This window comes from Rhea pennata, chromosome 1, assembly GCF_028389875.1.
Source record: "Rhea pennata isolate bPtePen1 chromosome 1, bPtePen1.pri, whole genome shotgun sequence".
Lineage (NCBI taxonomy): Eukaryota > Metazoa > Chordata > Aves > Rheiformes > Rheidae > Rhea > Rhea pennata.
The window spans coordinates 52311125-52328915 of NC_084663.1; the positions used below are offsets into that span (position 1 = coordinate 52311125).

The 17791-nt window shown below is 40.9% G+C and overlaps 1 protein-coding gene across 3 annotated transcripts in view; it reads left to right on the forward strand.

The window, feature by feature from the left end:
- The window catches only part of NR1H4 (nuclear receptor subfamily 1 group H member 4), a 32902-nt gene extending 18693 nt beyond the window's left edge, over positions 1-14209 (forward strand). For all 3 annotated transcript variants that reach the window (XM_062568442.1, XM_062568450.1, XM_062568457.1), the window contains 4 exons: positions 538-637; positions 2875-3021; positions 12472-12585; positions 13971-14209. In XM_062568442.1, coding sequence (XP_062424426.1) covers positions 538-637; positions 2875-3021; positions 12472-12585; positions 13971-14209 — 600 coding nt within the window. The remainder of the gene's footprint in view (positions 1-537; positions 638-2874; positions 3022-12471; positions 12586-13970) is intronic.
- Positions 14210-17791: the final 3582 nt, after the last annotated feature.

Below are 17791 nucleotides of genomic sequence, written 5' to 3' on the forward strand. Positions count from 1 at the left end.
TTGGAAAATGGGAAAAAGAGTCCAAAAAATGCTTAAAATAGATTTGATTTTGTTTTACAAAACTATCATGTTCAGTCTTTAAAAAGATATATTTATTATATTTTTTGCCAAATTATTTCCTAAGTTGTTATTTTTGAAAAATAAAAGGAAGGATTTTGTGAGAGGCTCATAATTAACTTGCAGATTTATTTCCAGAAGATGCTGAGGAGGTCAAAAATATAACTGGACTTAAAAAGGAAGTAGGCAAAGCCATAGAGACCAAGTCTATTGGTTAAATATTATGGTGTGCATACTTCTAACTCAGGAATTGCTAGACTTAGTGAGGGTGAGATGGATATTCCAGGGGAAAAGACCCTGTCTATTTCTTTTATTTCTTACAATCTTTTGCAAAATACCTGGTTTTGGCAACCACCAGAGACAAATTACGGGGTTAAATAGGCCTCTTGTCTGACTTAATCTAATAATTCTTATGTTTCATGCTCTAAAATGTGAAGTGGCAATGAATATTAACAGATTTTGTTTGTTTTTTATTAACAGTTACATGAGGAATTCAGTGCTGAAGGAAATTTTCTGATCTTAACAGAAATGGCTACCAGTCATGTTCAGGTCCTTGTGGAATTCACTAAAAGATTACCAGGTACATCCAGCATAGCGGAGCAAATTTTGTTATTGCCAAACTTAGCTGCCTTCTGATGATTTTTGTGTACAAGCAACATATAAAAATAGTTCACCCTCTGACACACAGGCATTCTTCAGATCCCGTCTAAAGAAAAAGAGCTTAGTGCTCTGAGAAGATTATTTTGAATAATTGAAGCTCTACCACTCTGAGATGTGGTACCTTTTATATCTATTGAGAGACAAAATGTTCAGAGAAGGAGTTAGGTCTCTGGAAAGATTTTATTTTCTTGTATCACTGCAATGTAAAATAGTCTGCCTCAGAATTAACACCAGCACTTGCCAGGCTCTGCTTTACTCCTGTTGCTGCCTTTCCAGACAAAGCCTTTCAGTCATGACATCCACCGAACTGTGAGCCCTAAACAAGACCTCTGCCAGGTTAGAGGCAGCAGTATTTATGCTTTTTGCATGGTGTTGCGTGGTGCATATGGGGAAACACACTGAAAACCTGAGATGATGATGATGATAAGGACGACGACGATGATGATTTTTTAACACCCAAGAGGATCTTTCTTCAAGAACAAACTCTGGGCATGGTACAGGTTCTTTGTAAGACAAGTCCTACGCCATCTTCTCTGTCTCGAAGTATTGTTTATAGATGCTTTTTAACTAGTTGGGAGAAACGAAGAACCTGGAGAGTATGTTCATGCCTTTCAAAGCCAGTCTCCGGCTAAGCAGCGCTCAAAGCTGGGACTTGTGGCCCCAGGCCCTTTCTCTGCACAGAGCCATGGAGCCAAGAGTGGGCAGAGGGCATGGACCAAGCCACCCTCAAGGAGACTCTTCAGACCCTTTCTTTTAGACAAAGTTGCACTGTATTAACTGTAGAAAAACATTATTTTCCCAGCTATCCCATGATATTGACCCTTTCTCTGTGTTATGAGCTTGTTTCAAAGCCTAATACTGCAGTTGTAACTGCATTTGTAACTGTATGTTTTGTGCTACCTAGAATAAAGGCTCACAGGAAATGAATGAAGTACAAATTAAGTGAAGGGGTACAGTAGTATCAGCTCGAAGATGTTAACGCAGATCCTTAACACAACAAAAGAAAGAATTTAATTTGCTAGGTGCTGCTCTGGTGGAACGCAATCACTGGTCAAGAGCAGGATTATGCATGCACACACACACCTGACAGTGAGCTATGAGCCAGATACTTGAAACTAGCTTGATAAAAGGAGGGGGAAAAAAAAACTACCAGATTTCTGCAATCCAACTGGTCGCAGGAAAAAAACACTGCCAGATTTGCGAAATCCAAGTGGTCTCATGCTGAGGAAAAGGCCCGGTGTCCTCAAGTCTCCACAAACGCTGACTACCTGGCTCCTGGAGCCTGATTTTCAAACTCAGCTGCCAACAGTGACAGAGAAGAATCCTTGTCATGTACAGAAATCAGACACAATGCTTCTCATCCCAGGGCATCTAAAATTAGGAAATACCAGATCATACAGGGCTCTCTAAGGTTCCCTGGGTTAGTTTGACATGAAGTGGATATCTACTCCCAGCAGCCAAAACTAACTGGCATTGCTTTTAAGTGAGACTAATGACCCCTGGCCTAAGTTTCTTCCCAAACTCTGTTTCCCAGGGAATTTATAACCAAGAACCCCTGTGTTATGCACCATTGTGCAATACAGACACGTGTGGCCTTCTCACTCCAGGATAAGCTTTGCAGAAAAAGATCCAAGTCCTGCTGTTCGGTTTATGTTGAGTAAGATGGACAGATGAGTTTTTTAATTGAATAACCTTTTAAATGTTAGTTTTGAGTATATCTGGTATGCATTATCACCTTTTTGTTTTATTCTCTGCATTACCTTTTTCTGTGCTTCCTCACAGAATCAGTACAGAGCATTGAGTGGATGCCTGTGTTGGCAGAGTATGGGCAGAGAGCTCTGATGGAAACATAACAGAAGATGTTAGGGAATGGCATCAAGCTAGACAAAGTCTCCACTAACATTTATGCTATGCCACTGATTTTTTCTTGTTGTGTTCCTCTTAAAGTATCACAAGAACATACCTAATTCTTACTGGCTGTGGTGATAACTGCTCTCACGCTGCTTTATTTTGTGGAATCAAGATTTAAATTTTCACATCAGTTATCAACCCTGCTAAGATCAACATGCATGGCACCTTACATGTAAAACTTCAGGACAGACAGTAGTGAGAGATATTTCTTTGCTGCTTCAGTTCTTATTTCTAACATCTCCCCAGGCTTCCAAACCCTTGATCATGAAGATCAGATTGCTTTGCTGAAGGGCTCAGCAGTAGAAGCTATGTTCCTCCGTTCAGCTGAGATCTTCAGTAAGAAACTTCCTACAGGACATACTGACCTTTTAGAAGAAAGAATTCGCAATAGTGGTAAGTACATTGTTTAATGAGGAAAAGAACAAACACAGCGTTGCAGTGATGTGTCAGCATTTTGGCCTTGAAAAGCTAGTAAAATTGTTTATTAGCAATGAAATGGATTTATCTGACTGCTGTTCTTTTTTAATGTTAACTAGGACAAACCTAATGTAGCCTTCAGTCTAAAGGTCATAAGGTAAAGGTTTATTCATAAATACATTGCAAGTACTATGAATAACACCATGTAAAAGGCACCTAGTGCATGTCTCTAATTATAAGCATAAAAGAACGATGAAGATGAAAAGCCACCTTTTCAAATTATTCAAATAAAATGTCAATATTTGTGTGTACAAATGCAATCACTATAAGAAAGACAAAAAAGATTGTACAACATTACTGTAGATGCTTGAACGGAAAAATCTATTCTTAAGGCCAATGTGGTAAGATGAATCATAGTGCATAAGATGCATAAACAAGTTATAATTGTAATAGGGGACAATTGCAAAGATGGCATATTTTCAATATGTCTTCTGGTTTTTAAGGTCCCTCAAAAGTTCAGTTACTGTGATAGATTTTACTGATTCTACACATAAGTCTTAGTTATAAAAATCAAGTGAGGCCAGATACTGTAATTGCCTAAAGCAGGAAAAGCCATGTTTTGCATTGTTATGTGCTCTCTGTCCTCCACTGATACAATACTGAATGTTTTGCCTTCTTCTGTATTGACTAGTAAACTTTATCCACCCCTCAATTACATAACATCCGAAATTCAGATGTAATAAAATATTAAACTAAAGAGTCCTTCCTCTATAGTCAGACTCTGCTTTGATTCTGGCTTCTGGCCTTCCTTTTAAATAGTCAGAAGGGAAAAAGGTAGGAGAACATTTAACCCTAAAACTCATACAAATAGACTTGAACCAACTACACATTTCTGAACCTCCTAAAATCAATAGTGTGGAGGGGTGTGTCATGCATAATCGTGCCAATACTTGCCTCTTTAAAACCCTGAAAAGTGGTCAGGAAATATGAGAATAACTCATTTGTTTGACTTAGCGTGCTCATTTATAGGTTTACATTTTTTGTATTTTTTTATATTTCTGTTGTTTTGATTTATCATGAGATGCCATAATTTGAAGGACTAGAAATGGTGGCTTTGAGAGTAACATAGAAAAAGGAGAGAGAATTTGCTTGCATTCAGTGAGGAGGCACCAGAGCTACAGGGCAGGAGACGAGAGAGCCCGAACATGTTGTCTCAGAAAGGTATGCTAAGGCAGGAAGAATCATCCGACAGGAAGATCTCAACAGAGGATGGCAACACACACCAGGAGAAAAGCTGTGCAGAACCTCCATATGAGGCGTTTGATGCTGATGTGAGCAGGAGGTGCAGAACCAAAGGAAGCAGTTGTAGGCACTGTAGGCTATGTCCTCACAGGATATGAAGAAAGGGAGTTTGATGGCTTCTACGGTAGGGTCTGCAGGGAGAAATGTGTGCCAAGGAAGTCGCAGACCCTTCTTAGAACATTGGCTTAAATTAGAATGGATCTGAATGTTTTCATTAAGAGATTTTTCTACTGGAATATAACCAAAATTTTTGATAAAATTGTGTCTTAGAGAAATGAATCCTTATGAATACATGATTATTGAAAGCCCCTGCTCCTCTAATCTATACAGTGAGTATTGACCTTCTTTCCTTGTTCAAGGTGTCAACTGTTCATAAAAAATGGATACAGGAAATACTTTGATCTAGAACATTACATAAGCCATTATATCATACCAATTAACTTTGTTGGTTTACTTATAATTTTAAAATAATATGTTAATTCTCTGCAACTGTTGAATCAACATCATTTTTTTTGCAAGATTAGTACTAGACTTAAAGATAACATTTCATACCATGACATGACTAGGTAGAATATGACATTATATCCTGCTGTAATACTGCTGACATGTCATGAAATAAGTAAAAAATATTAGTAGTTTGTGAAGGAGAAAGTTTCGAAACAAGTTATATTTTCAAATGTATTTTTTTTTCCAAAGAAAGATTTGATGTAATTCTTCTTTATCTGGGGAAAAAAAATTTCAAGGTAAAGCAAAAATGAGTTCTGAATCAGAAGAAAAAAAGGGGGGGGGTTGAACAGTTCTCAGGAAATGAAGCACTTCAGTGACTTTTTTTAGAGGGTATTTATATACTTATATGTACCTTATTGCTCATGGGAAAAGGCTATCTGAAAATATCTTCCCTTAAAGCCCAGATGAAGTTGGGGACATAAGAGGAAACACTGCTCCTAGAATCTCTCCTCCCCTCTATTGCAGGAGGATAATACTGTACTAGGCAGCTCACTTGCTGGGGGCTGCATTCCTCCAGAATACAAAACAATTCTCTTTCCTGTGAAATTCCCTCTTTATTTCTCCACACAAACACATTTCCCTTTACTGCACCCTAGGGGGCTGTGATAGAAAACAACAAAAGAAGCTAGTAAATCTTTGCGGTTTTAGCAGCGTTAACGTACTTAGAGGTTATCAAACTGTTAGTGCTACCACACGGTCTCAGAAGTCACTCAAGACGTGCAGTAGCCTCTCATTTTGGACTGAGGTTACTCCATAGCCACTTCATGCTAAAGTGTATCTGCCACGGTTGTGGTGTTTCCTGCCTCAAGAGGCTTAAATATGCTTTCTAAAATGCCACTCTACCTCTCCCTGTTCAGTGCTGGTGACTGCTTCTCAGTTAGAGGTATCTCTTCCTTTGCACTGAAAATGCAAGTAGAGGGGTTTTGAGAGGAAGGTTCTCACCAGGTAGATTTGACTCCCTCATGTTTCCCAAATATAGTTCTCATGTTTGCTGAATTTTCGTAGGTATCCTGTTCATCATCACCTGAGCTATTAGAGTTTTTATTTTCACTTCGATTTTAAGAGCCTGCATTGGTACAATTTTTCTGCATGTTTTGCCTTAGCTTATCATAACTTCCAGAATTACCCATTCAGGCAAATTAAAACATTTCAAACCACTGAAACATCTTATTTTTGTGATTCCAATCATGGCCATTTTCAGTTGTTCTGAGCTTAAACAAATCGAAAGAAAGACATCTAAATTCTTCTGTTATTGTTGTTTACACATACAACTTTCAAAAATATTAAAAATGCAATTCTCCCATCTCTGCAGGTTATTGGACACAAGGACATAGAGTTGAAATATAATAGCTTGTACCAAATTTCTTATTAGGGTAGAAGCTTTAGCAATCTCTTCAAGCCTTAACTTATAAGGAAATATTCTACTAAAAACTGCAGCTGACCATTATCACATTATAGACTGGTGCAAGAGATAATTTGGAAAAATAAGACAAACGCAAGTTAGAGAAGGAAGAAAAACTCGAGACAATTATACGTAAATGTAGCAATAGGGATTTTTCTTTTTTACATACACCCCACACCCTCCAACTGTGTAATAAATAACAGATAAAAAGACCAACCTCAGCAAAATGAAAAACCCTGCAAACATAACATACAGGAGCAGAGGAAATACAGGGGTAGCTGGGTGAGAGTTTAGAAGTCGAACTAAAAGGTAATGAATAAACAAAAAGTATCAGGAATATTCATGGCTCCTAGTGAGGCCCTGAACACTGTCAGGCCATCAGCCATAAATTGTTGCCTACAGTCAGAGCTTCCGTCCACATATTTTAGGTGCAGACAACTGTCTGAATGTTGTCTATTGTCAAGCCTTGACGTGTGTCATCACGTCATCAAATCGGGGGGGAGGGTGGGGGTGGAGAGCCTGCCTAAAAGTCACAAGCTGTCCAGAATTCTGTCACCTGCCACCACGTCCACCTGGAAGCTGCTCTCTTCTGTTAATATGTATGCCTTCCCCGTCCTGATTGTAGGGAGCTGAATTTTTTTCCTCATAAAGAAGTCAGAGATCTGGTGGTGATGACCTTTGAGCATTAGCAGCATTCATTTTTTATTCTCATGCTGATGTGCTCTATTTTTATTTACTAGTTTGAGTATATTGCATACATCCTTGTACATCTCAATGACTGTTTGGTTTATGCCCTTATGGTCTTTCCACATAAGATTTTACGAAAAATTTTCCTTTAGCTGCTCCTGAGACTGAAATCCTCTCCTACGCACTCTACTATTGAAACTTAATGAGAAATACAGATATTTTATTTCATGTTAATGAGAGCCTGTGCCACTTACTCATCTTATTTGATGCTTCACTACATATACACCATGTTGTCACTGACTGACTCAGCCTGCGAAAGGCTCACGTCCTAGTAATTCTATGCTTGCTTCTTTCTGTTATTTTTAAAGCAAATTCTCCTGATTTTTAGCAGTATAGTATTTTTAAAGCACTGCTGAAGTGCTTAGTGTCTCCTCAGCAAGCATTTATACCTTGTATTTCTAATGGCACTAGCTTTCCAGCAGTCATTAAGAGCCACATTCCGAGATTGGGGAATACGGTACTATCTGATTGGAACAGAGATGGAAGAATTTGGCTTTAAATATTCAGTTGGTAGCAGGATACCTGCCATCGTGAAATACATAGCTGTTTTCCTAGATGGGTTACAGGTGCTGAAGTAAAATGAGATCCAAAGCAAAAAGAAATAGCCGCTAATAGTCTAAAGCATTGGCACAGGGCCACCTTTTGTCCTCGGATGTGAATACAAGGTTCCCATGACTTCAACAAGAGACTCACGCAGCTGAGGGCAAAATTTGGCACAGGAACGGTGGATACCGAATTACTTCGGCTACTTCTGGCTTTTGTTATTTTATTATTAGCACTGAGTCACTGTAGTGCTTTGAAACCGCATTGTGCTGGGATTTGTTCAGAAGGAGAAACAAAACAAAATGATCTCCACTCCTGAGAGAGAATCACCAAAGAGAGAGGAACCCAGCATCTAGCCCCTTGTTTCTAAACTTAGCTGTAAATCATAGATGTTTAACCCTCCAAATGGCCATGTGCATTCACGTGGAAGGACACATTTACCTTTACTTTGGGCTGAAAATTTGCATCCAGTCCAAAGCATTTAGAAAGCTGGACCTCTTTAAATCACAGAGCGTAGGAAAGAGGTTTTCTGTTCATATACAGCCCTGCACAGTCTGAGCACACTGAGTTAGCCAGTGCTGCAGTCCTGAGTTACAACTTAAGTTTATATGAGTATTTAAACAGCATCTCCAGATTTAAGTTATACACATGAAAACGAGAGCAGGCATCGGAGGACAGAATCTCTTTTCTTCTGCGTAAGTGTGCTTCTCCAGGCCAAACACTTGCTTAGATAAATAGACCTGATCTATGAAGGTTATTGGCTCAAGGTGGCGCAGATACCACTGCTGTGTGTCAAACTGCACCGCTCTCCTGACTACAGACAACCATGCTACTGCCAAAGGACGGCATTTTTGTCATTATGCAGGGTTTTTGGTTTGCAGTGATGGCTCCACAGAGGTCCTACTAACCGATATTGAGAAGATACTTTTTAGCTATCCTAATTTTGGGTTCCCCTTGGCATATGCTAACCTCTCACTTAAGTTGTTCAGCCCTGGAAGAAGATGATAGAGAAGAATCACATTCATGTTTGTGGTGTATCCTCTTTACTGGATAGGTTTTTCCCTTTTGGTCTCTCAACATCAATAGGGCGAATGTGGCCAGTGCTTAAAGGCTCATTGGTGCATTTAAATAGAGTAGAAGGCAGAGCTCATAACAAAAACCTTGCAGCATGGAAAACAGTTCTGCCAGATGAAACCCTGTGAAAGATAAGATATAATTTTGTGAGTAATTAATTCATTTTCATAAAACAGCTACTAATATGCCCCTGATTTAATATCCACTGGCACCAACATGGTTATCAAGACAAAAGATCTCTTCATCCATATTAATCACACAGTGTTAGTTACTGTTAATTAGCACTTATTCACAAGCTTTCCTCTTGCAATAGACCAATCTGTATGTCTTACTGAAGAAAATAAGAGACAAGACTCAAAAAAAAGGCAAATAATGATGTGATATCACTGTTATGTTAACCAGGTGTTAACACTTAAGGCCTGAATCTGTAAACCTTATGAAAGCAACAACCCTCTTGATTTTAGTGAGAAATCATAGGAAAAAGGCAAGTCCTAAAAGAATGATGTGTCTTAAGCTACAGATACAAGTGAAATTTTGTCAGAAGTAATGGATGCTGGATGAATAATGCTCATGGATTTAAATCTGCTCTAGTGTAATGCTGCAACGCCATATTCAGCAAAGCTAGTATATCCCATCATCTACCCTGGGTTTTACAGCCAGTCACACATAAACATACTGAAGTTAATTAAATGAATTGCAGTGTCTTCAGGAGATGATGGAGTTGGTAGGCAGAAATCTGCATAATTCAGAATGATGCACAATGAAACACAAGGCAGGGCTATGTTCTTCTTGCTGCAACGCTTGAAGAAAGGTTTCTGAAGGTTCTGTGAAAAGAGGTAAGACACATCATAAACATTGACCAGGAAGTTGTGCCCATCTAATACAGTTTCCCTGGCAAATCGAAATAAAGGAAGTCAAATGAGCAGAGCTAACTTTTCTATTCTCTTTGAGGCCAGAAGCATTTTACAGCTTTATTCTGTTTCATTTTTTTCACTTTTGGAGTCTGGTTTGTAACAATGACATTTTGAACAGTGATATAATTCATTTCTCCTCTGGCCCTTCCGGTTAAAAACAACAAATCACCTCTAGTTTTCTTCTGAAAATCTAAATTGAGGTGACAACATCTCATACAGTGGATAAGGCAAAAAGGAAGAAATATAAACATCTGTTTTCTGCTTTTTTGCTTTCTGATTGAGCTTATTAAATCCAGACTAAAGCATTTTCAATCACATTAGAGAACAGCCCCCTCTTGTGATGGAACAGCAGTTTGTATAATATGTTAATACAGAATGATGAAATAACAGGGGAAAACCAGCAGAGATGGAAGGAGGGCAGAACTAAGAAGAAAACCGAGAAGAAATTCTGTTATGCCAGTCATAAAACTGTTCATTTTCCACAGTTTTGTTCACAACTGTCTTGTAACACTTATCTACTTAAGATTTTCAAAGCTCTAGTTATTTTAGTAACAACAGCAAATATCAGCTGTTTTGCTATAACATCCTTTCTTGCTCTTTCACCTCTTCTGTTTTGTTTTATTTCTCTATTTGGATTATAGTAGTGCAGAGAAGCACTCTGTATTTTCAGTTGCTCTCACAACTCTACCAATTTTTTGCCTCACTCACCATGATTTTGTTTCTTAATGTTAGATTGTAAACTTTTCAGGGCAAACACTGTTTTACTCTATGCTTGTACAGTGCCTGACACAATGAGGACTCGAATTAGGAATCATGCTGAATCCTGTTCACCATAATCCTTTTTCATCCCACTTCTGTTTTGTTGCTGGTAGGACTTGTGGGGCTGTGCAGTGAGCAAAACAAGGGAATTCATCCAGCTGAAAACTAAGCTGATCAATAAAAAAAAAAAAAAAAAAAAAAAAAGAAGAAGAAGAAAGAAAAGAAGAAAAAATAAAAATCAAATGATGAGCAGGAGAAACAAATAAGGAGAGTCTTAGTCACAGCCCACCCCACTTCCTTCCATTTCCTGCCTGCTGTCAAGTTGATGGTGCTCAGCAGCCTGATACCTTGGATAGGGAGATCTAAAAATATCTGTACTTTTATCACGTCACTGTTGTGCTATTCGCTTTCAAGAAGGAAATTCTTCTGCTAAGTTTTAGGGCTTAGCTAGATTTTTCTGCCCTCCCCCTGCCCCCCCATATTTGTACATAACTTTATGTACAGAACTTTAAGACTTTGGTTCATCATTTTTAATTATAAGGAACTTCCGCATTTACAGCTGTTAGGTGGACCCTAAAAGTTAGCTATAACAAGTGTTCACGATTATAGTTAATTCTTATGACTAATAATATAAACCTAGTAGAACAGTAGATGCTATGACTGCTGTTTGTTCTGTATAAAGCTCCAACTGTGTTACTAACACAGAACAAGCTGACTCTCTATATTTCTGCTTAAGTGACTCACACTCTTCTAAATAGTGTTGAATTTGTTACCAAACCCATCAGATTTGTGGTTTGTAATCTGAAGTGAACACAAGCTGCTAATGTCAAATATACTTTTACTCAGTTGGGACATGTAACTATTCTACTGATTTCTACTGATTTACTGATTCTACTATCAGTGTCAAGGCAAAAAGTGATGTGTTCTTGGTTAAGTCAAGTGACCTCTTCATGTCTCCTTTTTACTGATTTGCATCTGCTGAGTTTCATTTTGAATTTCCCCTATTAGAGGTACTCCAAACCTCACAGCAGCATTTGACTCCCACTCCTGACTTCAGCTCTGTATTGCATAAAACAGTAAAACCCACGTTATTTAACACCATTTCCACAGCAATGTAAGGTTTTATTCCAGAATAGCTTGGAACTTGAGAGAGTAAAATGGTAAGAAATTATATGGCCCTCATTTGTAGCAACAGAGGAAGTTGCCATCCTTGCAGCTAAGAAAAGCGGAAAGTTTTTTTGCTGCAGAACCACTAGTTTGGTCCTCTAAACCTTGTATGTGCATGCAGCCTAAGAGATGCAGTCTAGTTTAGTGGTTGCTCTAAGTCACTCTGACACGCCAGTTAGGAAAAAAAAAAAAAAAAAGATGTCACAGGTCCTACTTCTCTTTTACACCAAGATTGGAGTGAAATACATCCTTAATTTAAGGCTAAGTAAGAACATTGTGATCTGATGACAAAGCTAGTAAGAGGAAGCCCCGCTGACGTGCCACAGCTCAGTAACCCCAAAGGATTTAGCTGGTGGTAAAAGAATCACATGATCCCAACTTAATCTGGGCTGCGTTTTAATTATTGATGGCTCTGTACTTTATAACACACAAGTTTATGTGGGAAGGTAGTAGTAGTTGCAAGCAAGTTGATCTCGGACTACAGGTAATCCTAGACCTGGCTAAAGTTTCAGGCTAAATAAAAGGAGAAATTAAGTCTCTTTATGGAGACAACTGAAGCAACTGCCCAAGGCGGTTAGCTCTGCAGTGAAGTTGAGACAGAATTAGACCATACACTCTGAGAGGTTTCTGCATAACTAATGTAGCCATAGGGAACAGAGGGATTGCTTGCACTCTGGAAATGGAAGATGACTGGAATATCAGAAGACAGGATCAAAACACATATGGGACTTGTCCTGAAGAGCACGAAAGGACAAACTTGCAGAGAAAAAGGATCTGGAAAACTTTGAAACTATGCAAAGAGAGATTGTCAGTGCTTGCCTGCCTCTACTGTGTTCTGAAAACCAGGATGTGCTTGCACCTTTGTAACTACTTGTAGCGCATCAGACTCGGAAATTTCTCCCACAAACGCAACTGGTCAAAGCTCCAAATATCGATTAGTTGCTTAGTGGCAATAAACCACACTATTTGAATAATTAAAAAAAATTAATATTATTACTTTTTTTTCTACAGGTATCTCAGATGAATTCATAACTCCCATGTTTAATTTTTATAAAAGCATTGGAGAGCTGAAGATGACACAGGAAGAATATGCTCTGCTCACAGCAATAGTTATCCTGTCCCCAGGTAACTTCTAATTCAGAACCGCATATTACTGCCTTTGGAAAGAAAGCATTAGGTGTGTGACTTGAGATGTGTAAAACACGTGTATTCTACATACAGTAAGTGAGCATGTATACTTAGTACATTCAGTAGTTACACCAGAAAATCAGTATATTAGAAGTTAAAACAGAAAACAAGCAAACGAATCCAAACTCCAGATGTCCTGCTACGCCATCTGGTTTTGTATCTAAAGAGAAAAGTTCCTATGTACCTGCTTACAGAATTGTTTGTACTTTAGCTCAGCTCAAAAGACTCCTTGCTTCAGAAAATCTGAGGTGTGGTAACAGGTCTGTCACTACACTCCATCGAGAAATGTTACATTTTCAAAAGGAAATTGGGAGATCCCATACATTAGAACAGAGAATGGCAACAAAAGTCTTGAACCTTCTTTGCACAAATACCAGCTGGCAAGAGCAGCAGGTCAGTACTGGGTTGTCCTTTAGCAGAAAGCCTTGGAGACGGACCTTTTTGCAGTGTCAGCATAGCAGTGTCTCTGCCTTGATTATAGACCTTAACTGTAAAAACTAATTCTTAGCACAAAACCAATCAGCTCCACTCAGAAAATATGGAGAAATTGTGTAGTGCCTCAAGCAAACTGATTAGCACAGGCATGGGAAAAGAGAAGCCTGATGCTTCAGGACACAAGAGAGCTACTAAGGTTTCCAGATAAGGTTTCATGGAAGATGGGAAAAGTTAAGAAATTCCATGACTCTTTTAGCCAGTGCAGCTCAGGAAAATTTTGTACACTAAAAATTTCACTGACTAAAAATCCCATCTTCTTCTTTTCCCCTCCCTCCAAATTCCAGACACATAGTTATAGAAGAACAAAATAAGAAGTTAAATATTTTCTTAGAAAAAGGGATTTCACTTGAGGATGAAGATATTTGATTTCATCCTGGTGACCTATAGCACATTCTTCTTGACTGCTCCTCCACTTGTCCCACATCTTGTGCGGGACATATTGTACCACATCTCCACAGATTTATGCTGTGCTGCTAAGTTGTTGCAATACATCATAGGACATACTCAGGTGCAGAACCATCCTGGGGGTGACAGTGTAATTCCAGAGAGATGTTTCCTTGTTGAAACTATTTAGTTTTTGAAAAAGTTCAAAGTTATTCGTAGCTAGAAGTGGGAAGCTTGTGTGAACCAAATCCTGAACAAAAATTACAATGTTAAGGCACTTTTTTCTCCCTCTTAACTTGAAAATTAGTATTCCAGGTGCCTATTGAGGAGAGAATAAGCAGATATCAGAGTTGGTAAGTGGTAGCTTTCCAATGGTGTGAAAATATTTACACTGAATCAGAGCATATATTGGCTAATTACTTTTCTTTTAAATCTATAACCAGATCGACAATACGTAAAGGACAGAGAATCTGTGGAAAGGCTTCAAGAACCCCTCCTGGATGTTCTACAGAAATTCTGCAAACTTCACCACCCGGATAACCCTCAACACTTTGCATGTTTACTGGGTCGTCTTACAGAATTGCGGACATTTAACCACCATCACGCAGAGATGCTGATGTCATGGAGAGTGAATGATCATAAATTCACACCTCTTCTCTGTGAGATCTGGGATGTGCAGTGATGGGATATTTTTTGTTTTAGGATAAATAACTTTTTAAAGGACCACAAAGCGTTTATTTTCATAGAAAAAATATTCCACTGTTAAGTTTTCTTTATTCCATTTTTATAGAAACATGCCATGGATTCATAAAAGTAATTTTGTTCATTTTACACAGCATATTGTATAGCTGTATATCAGTTTCACATGTGAGTATAAGTTTCTCTGTATTTATATTCTCTGATCAGAAAGAATCCACCAGCTCCTCAGAGAAACCCTATTAATTCCTTCTGCAATTAAACTGATTGCATTTGTTCCTCTTAAAAAATGCAGGTTTCCACTAATATTTTTTCATTGCAATGTTCTTGTGCTTGGCCTTCATTAAAAATATATATTCCAAATATTTACTGTAATAAGCTAGCTGAAATGACTAACACAACAGTCATTGCTATTTAACTCTGAAATGTGTTCACGTAAAATGTACGAGATCTTATTTCTTCATATGATGAAAAATCGCGTGCCTCCAGTAAGAGAAAAGCCTCCAGTCTTCCTTTCATGACATGAACATGTAATTTCATTTATGTTATTTCAACATAAAAATATACAGTATCTATACTTTGTAAAAACATATCACAAATTATTTTACTTTACTTTCTTATTACTTTACTTTTTTATGGCTCTGCCATAACTCTGGCTCTGCAACTATGCTCAGTTGTTGGTGTTTAGCGGCTCCGAAAATTACCATCAGCAACATCCTCAAACCAGGTAATTTTAAGACCTTTAGTTTAGTTTAATGATGACATTAAAGGGACGAGTCTGACTTTTAAAAAAGAAATCATAATTTCTCTGGACATTTACTAGTTTGCTATCTAGTATTACCAGTAATGTCCAAGAATGTATTGCAAAAATTATAACTACCTAAAAATATTTTTCTCTGTTTTTTGCTTCAATTGACTCTCAGTGTAGTTAATGGTATTTTCAGTACAATTAGTCCACTGACTGGATACAAACAATGTGAAAATAGTTCAACCTTTTTATTTTTGCATATCACCTCCACAGCAAGAAGCAGGAAAGACTATTCAGCTACGGGCCCACGTCGTCAGAAAAACTATCGAAACGCTGCGGCTGGGCTTGACGAGCCCAAGCTCGAGGTGCCTCGGAGGTGCCAGGCGCACCCCGCACTGCCGGGCGCTCGTCCGACGGGCCGCGCCGGCCCGGCCTGGCCGGGACCGGGGCCGCGGGCGCGCGCGCAGGGACAAGCCGCGCGCCGACCCGCCGCCGCCGCCGCCGCCGCCCAGCTGGAGCCCCGCCCCGCCCGGCGGGGCCACGCCCCCGAGGGCGCTGATTGGCCCTTTCGAACGGAGCAGCCGCGGGCGCGGCGCGGGTGGGGGCGCCCTGGTGCCCGGCGCGGCGCGGCGCGGCGGGAGCGCGGCGCTGCTGCGGCGGCGGCGGCGGGGGCGGCTGCGGCTGCTGCGGCGGCGGCGGCGGCGGCGGGGGCGGCTGCGGCTGCCGGTGAGGAGCGCGGCGGGGGAGGTGGCCGGCCGGGAGGGGGTTGTGGTGATCCCACGAGGAGCCCGGAGCCGCCTCGACCGGGCACTGCTGCAGCGTCCCGCTTGCATCGGGGCGTCGCGGGAGGGGAGGGGACGCTCGAGAGTGCTCGTCCGTGATTTGTGCAGATCGGGCGCATTTCGGGGTGCGCGGGCGGTTTGTTTCCAGGAGGGCGGTGCTGTGCCAGTGGCAGCTGCTCGGCGTGGCAGGGGTCCTCTCGCCCGTTTAGCGGCAGGTCCGACCCGTGCCGGGCTCGCGCCCTGCCGCCGGGCTTGGCTCCGCGCCGCGCGCGGGAGGAGCAGCCCGGCCGGGGCAGAGCCACCCTGCTGCGGCGGGCGCTGGGAGGGAGGCGCCGTGCCGCTCTCCATCGCCTGCTTAGCGAGGGAGCCAACGCCTGGCTGCTTTCTTTAACCCAAAGCTGGCCCTGTTGCAGGGATGCTGTGTGCCGCCTCCGACAGGTTAGCAGATAAAGGCATGGGAAAGAGCACATATATACCTCTGGGACCTTTAAAGCGTAGCTGGCCTGTACCCTTGTAATTATATACGTGCTGGGTGGATCTTTCATAATAAAAATGGATTTTCTAATGAAGTGATAATGAACTCTTCCTGACTGTGGCCAGCCAACAGTCTGCTTCTGGGACTTCAAGTGATGATCTCCTCAGTGATGCTTTGCTGGAAGAAGTGGGTGGGGGGAAAAGTGAAGGAAAGAGGAGAGTTTGCTTTTGTTTGCTTGCTCAGCTGAGTTGGCTTAACAAGGCGGGATGGCAGGGCAGCAGCGTCTCCCTGAAACCAAGCTCTCCCGTGGACAGGATGCTCTTGTGGTAAAGGAGCCATCGGCACCTCTCCTGTGGAGATGCTGGGTGCTGAGGTGAAATGCTCCTTCTTGATTTCAGGCGGCTTTCCCTGCCATGGTGTGGGTGAATTCAGGGGCCTCGCGCCCCTCCCAAAGAGGAGAGGGGGTTTGCCGCAGCGCACTGTGTGCACCCGTGTTGGAAGGTGCAGAAAGGCAATCCCTGAGGAGAGCTGTCAGCTGGCCGTAAGGGAAGGAGTTGGTTGTCACCATAAAGCACTCCAGTGTGGACTGACTAGTCTGGTTCTTTCTCTTTTATGCCCCTGAGGCCTCCCCAAGAAAGCAAAGCTCCTGCTGACTCAGTAAGGCATTAAAAGGGCTCTACAACTGCTGTAGCAAAACAGTCATGCTCCATGGATGTCTCCTGTGCTTACCTATTTTCTTTTGCATGTTAGGATACATGTATATATAAAAAAAATCTAGATACCCTGTACTAGGTTTCCACAGATATTGCTTTGACAGCTTCTTTCATTTTAGAGTGTTTAAGAATGTGAGTTTTGGTAGGTACTGTCAAAACTAATATACATTTTCCAGCTGCTCTAGGCTAGTCTGTTGTGACTGCCGTTGAGTGTTGATGGGATGGAAGATGATATGTGATGCATCTTAAATATTCAGTGAGAATGTAAAAGTATTTCTACCAAGGTTTTTGTGAGTCTGTGAATCCGTTTAGGATCTCCTGCAGCTAAATCAGTGGCTGCTTCATCTGTATTTCAGGTTTCTGTGGAGTCGGGCATTTTTTTGTTTGTAAAGTGTTCATGGCTCACTCTGTGCAATGTAGTAAAATGTGACTTGTACTTGCTTCATCTTGTGCAACAGAATGGTTTGTAATTAGTGTGCCATGTCTTGCCGGTTGGTTCTCTGTGAACCGTCTGTACAACTTGATACAACTGATACTCAGCAGGCTCTCTTGCGCAGCACTAAGAGCATGTTTTTGGTTTCCTGAAGTGTTTGTATAAAGCACTTTAGCACTTACTGACTTTGGTGCTGTTTGGTTGCTATGTTGCTGGAGGACAAAGTGGCGGGCAGTGCTCTGGAGAGCAGAGGGAGACTGTACTGGCTTCTAGATGGACACCTGTGTCCTGTGTGCTGTGGCAGGGCATAGGTAACCTTTTTTTCACGTCTCTTCATTGGTGTTGATCCATAGGTGTAGTCTTTTATTTGTGGTTTAGCAATCAGCCAGCTGGCGGCAGCTCCTGCCTTCTACGTGT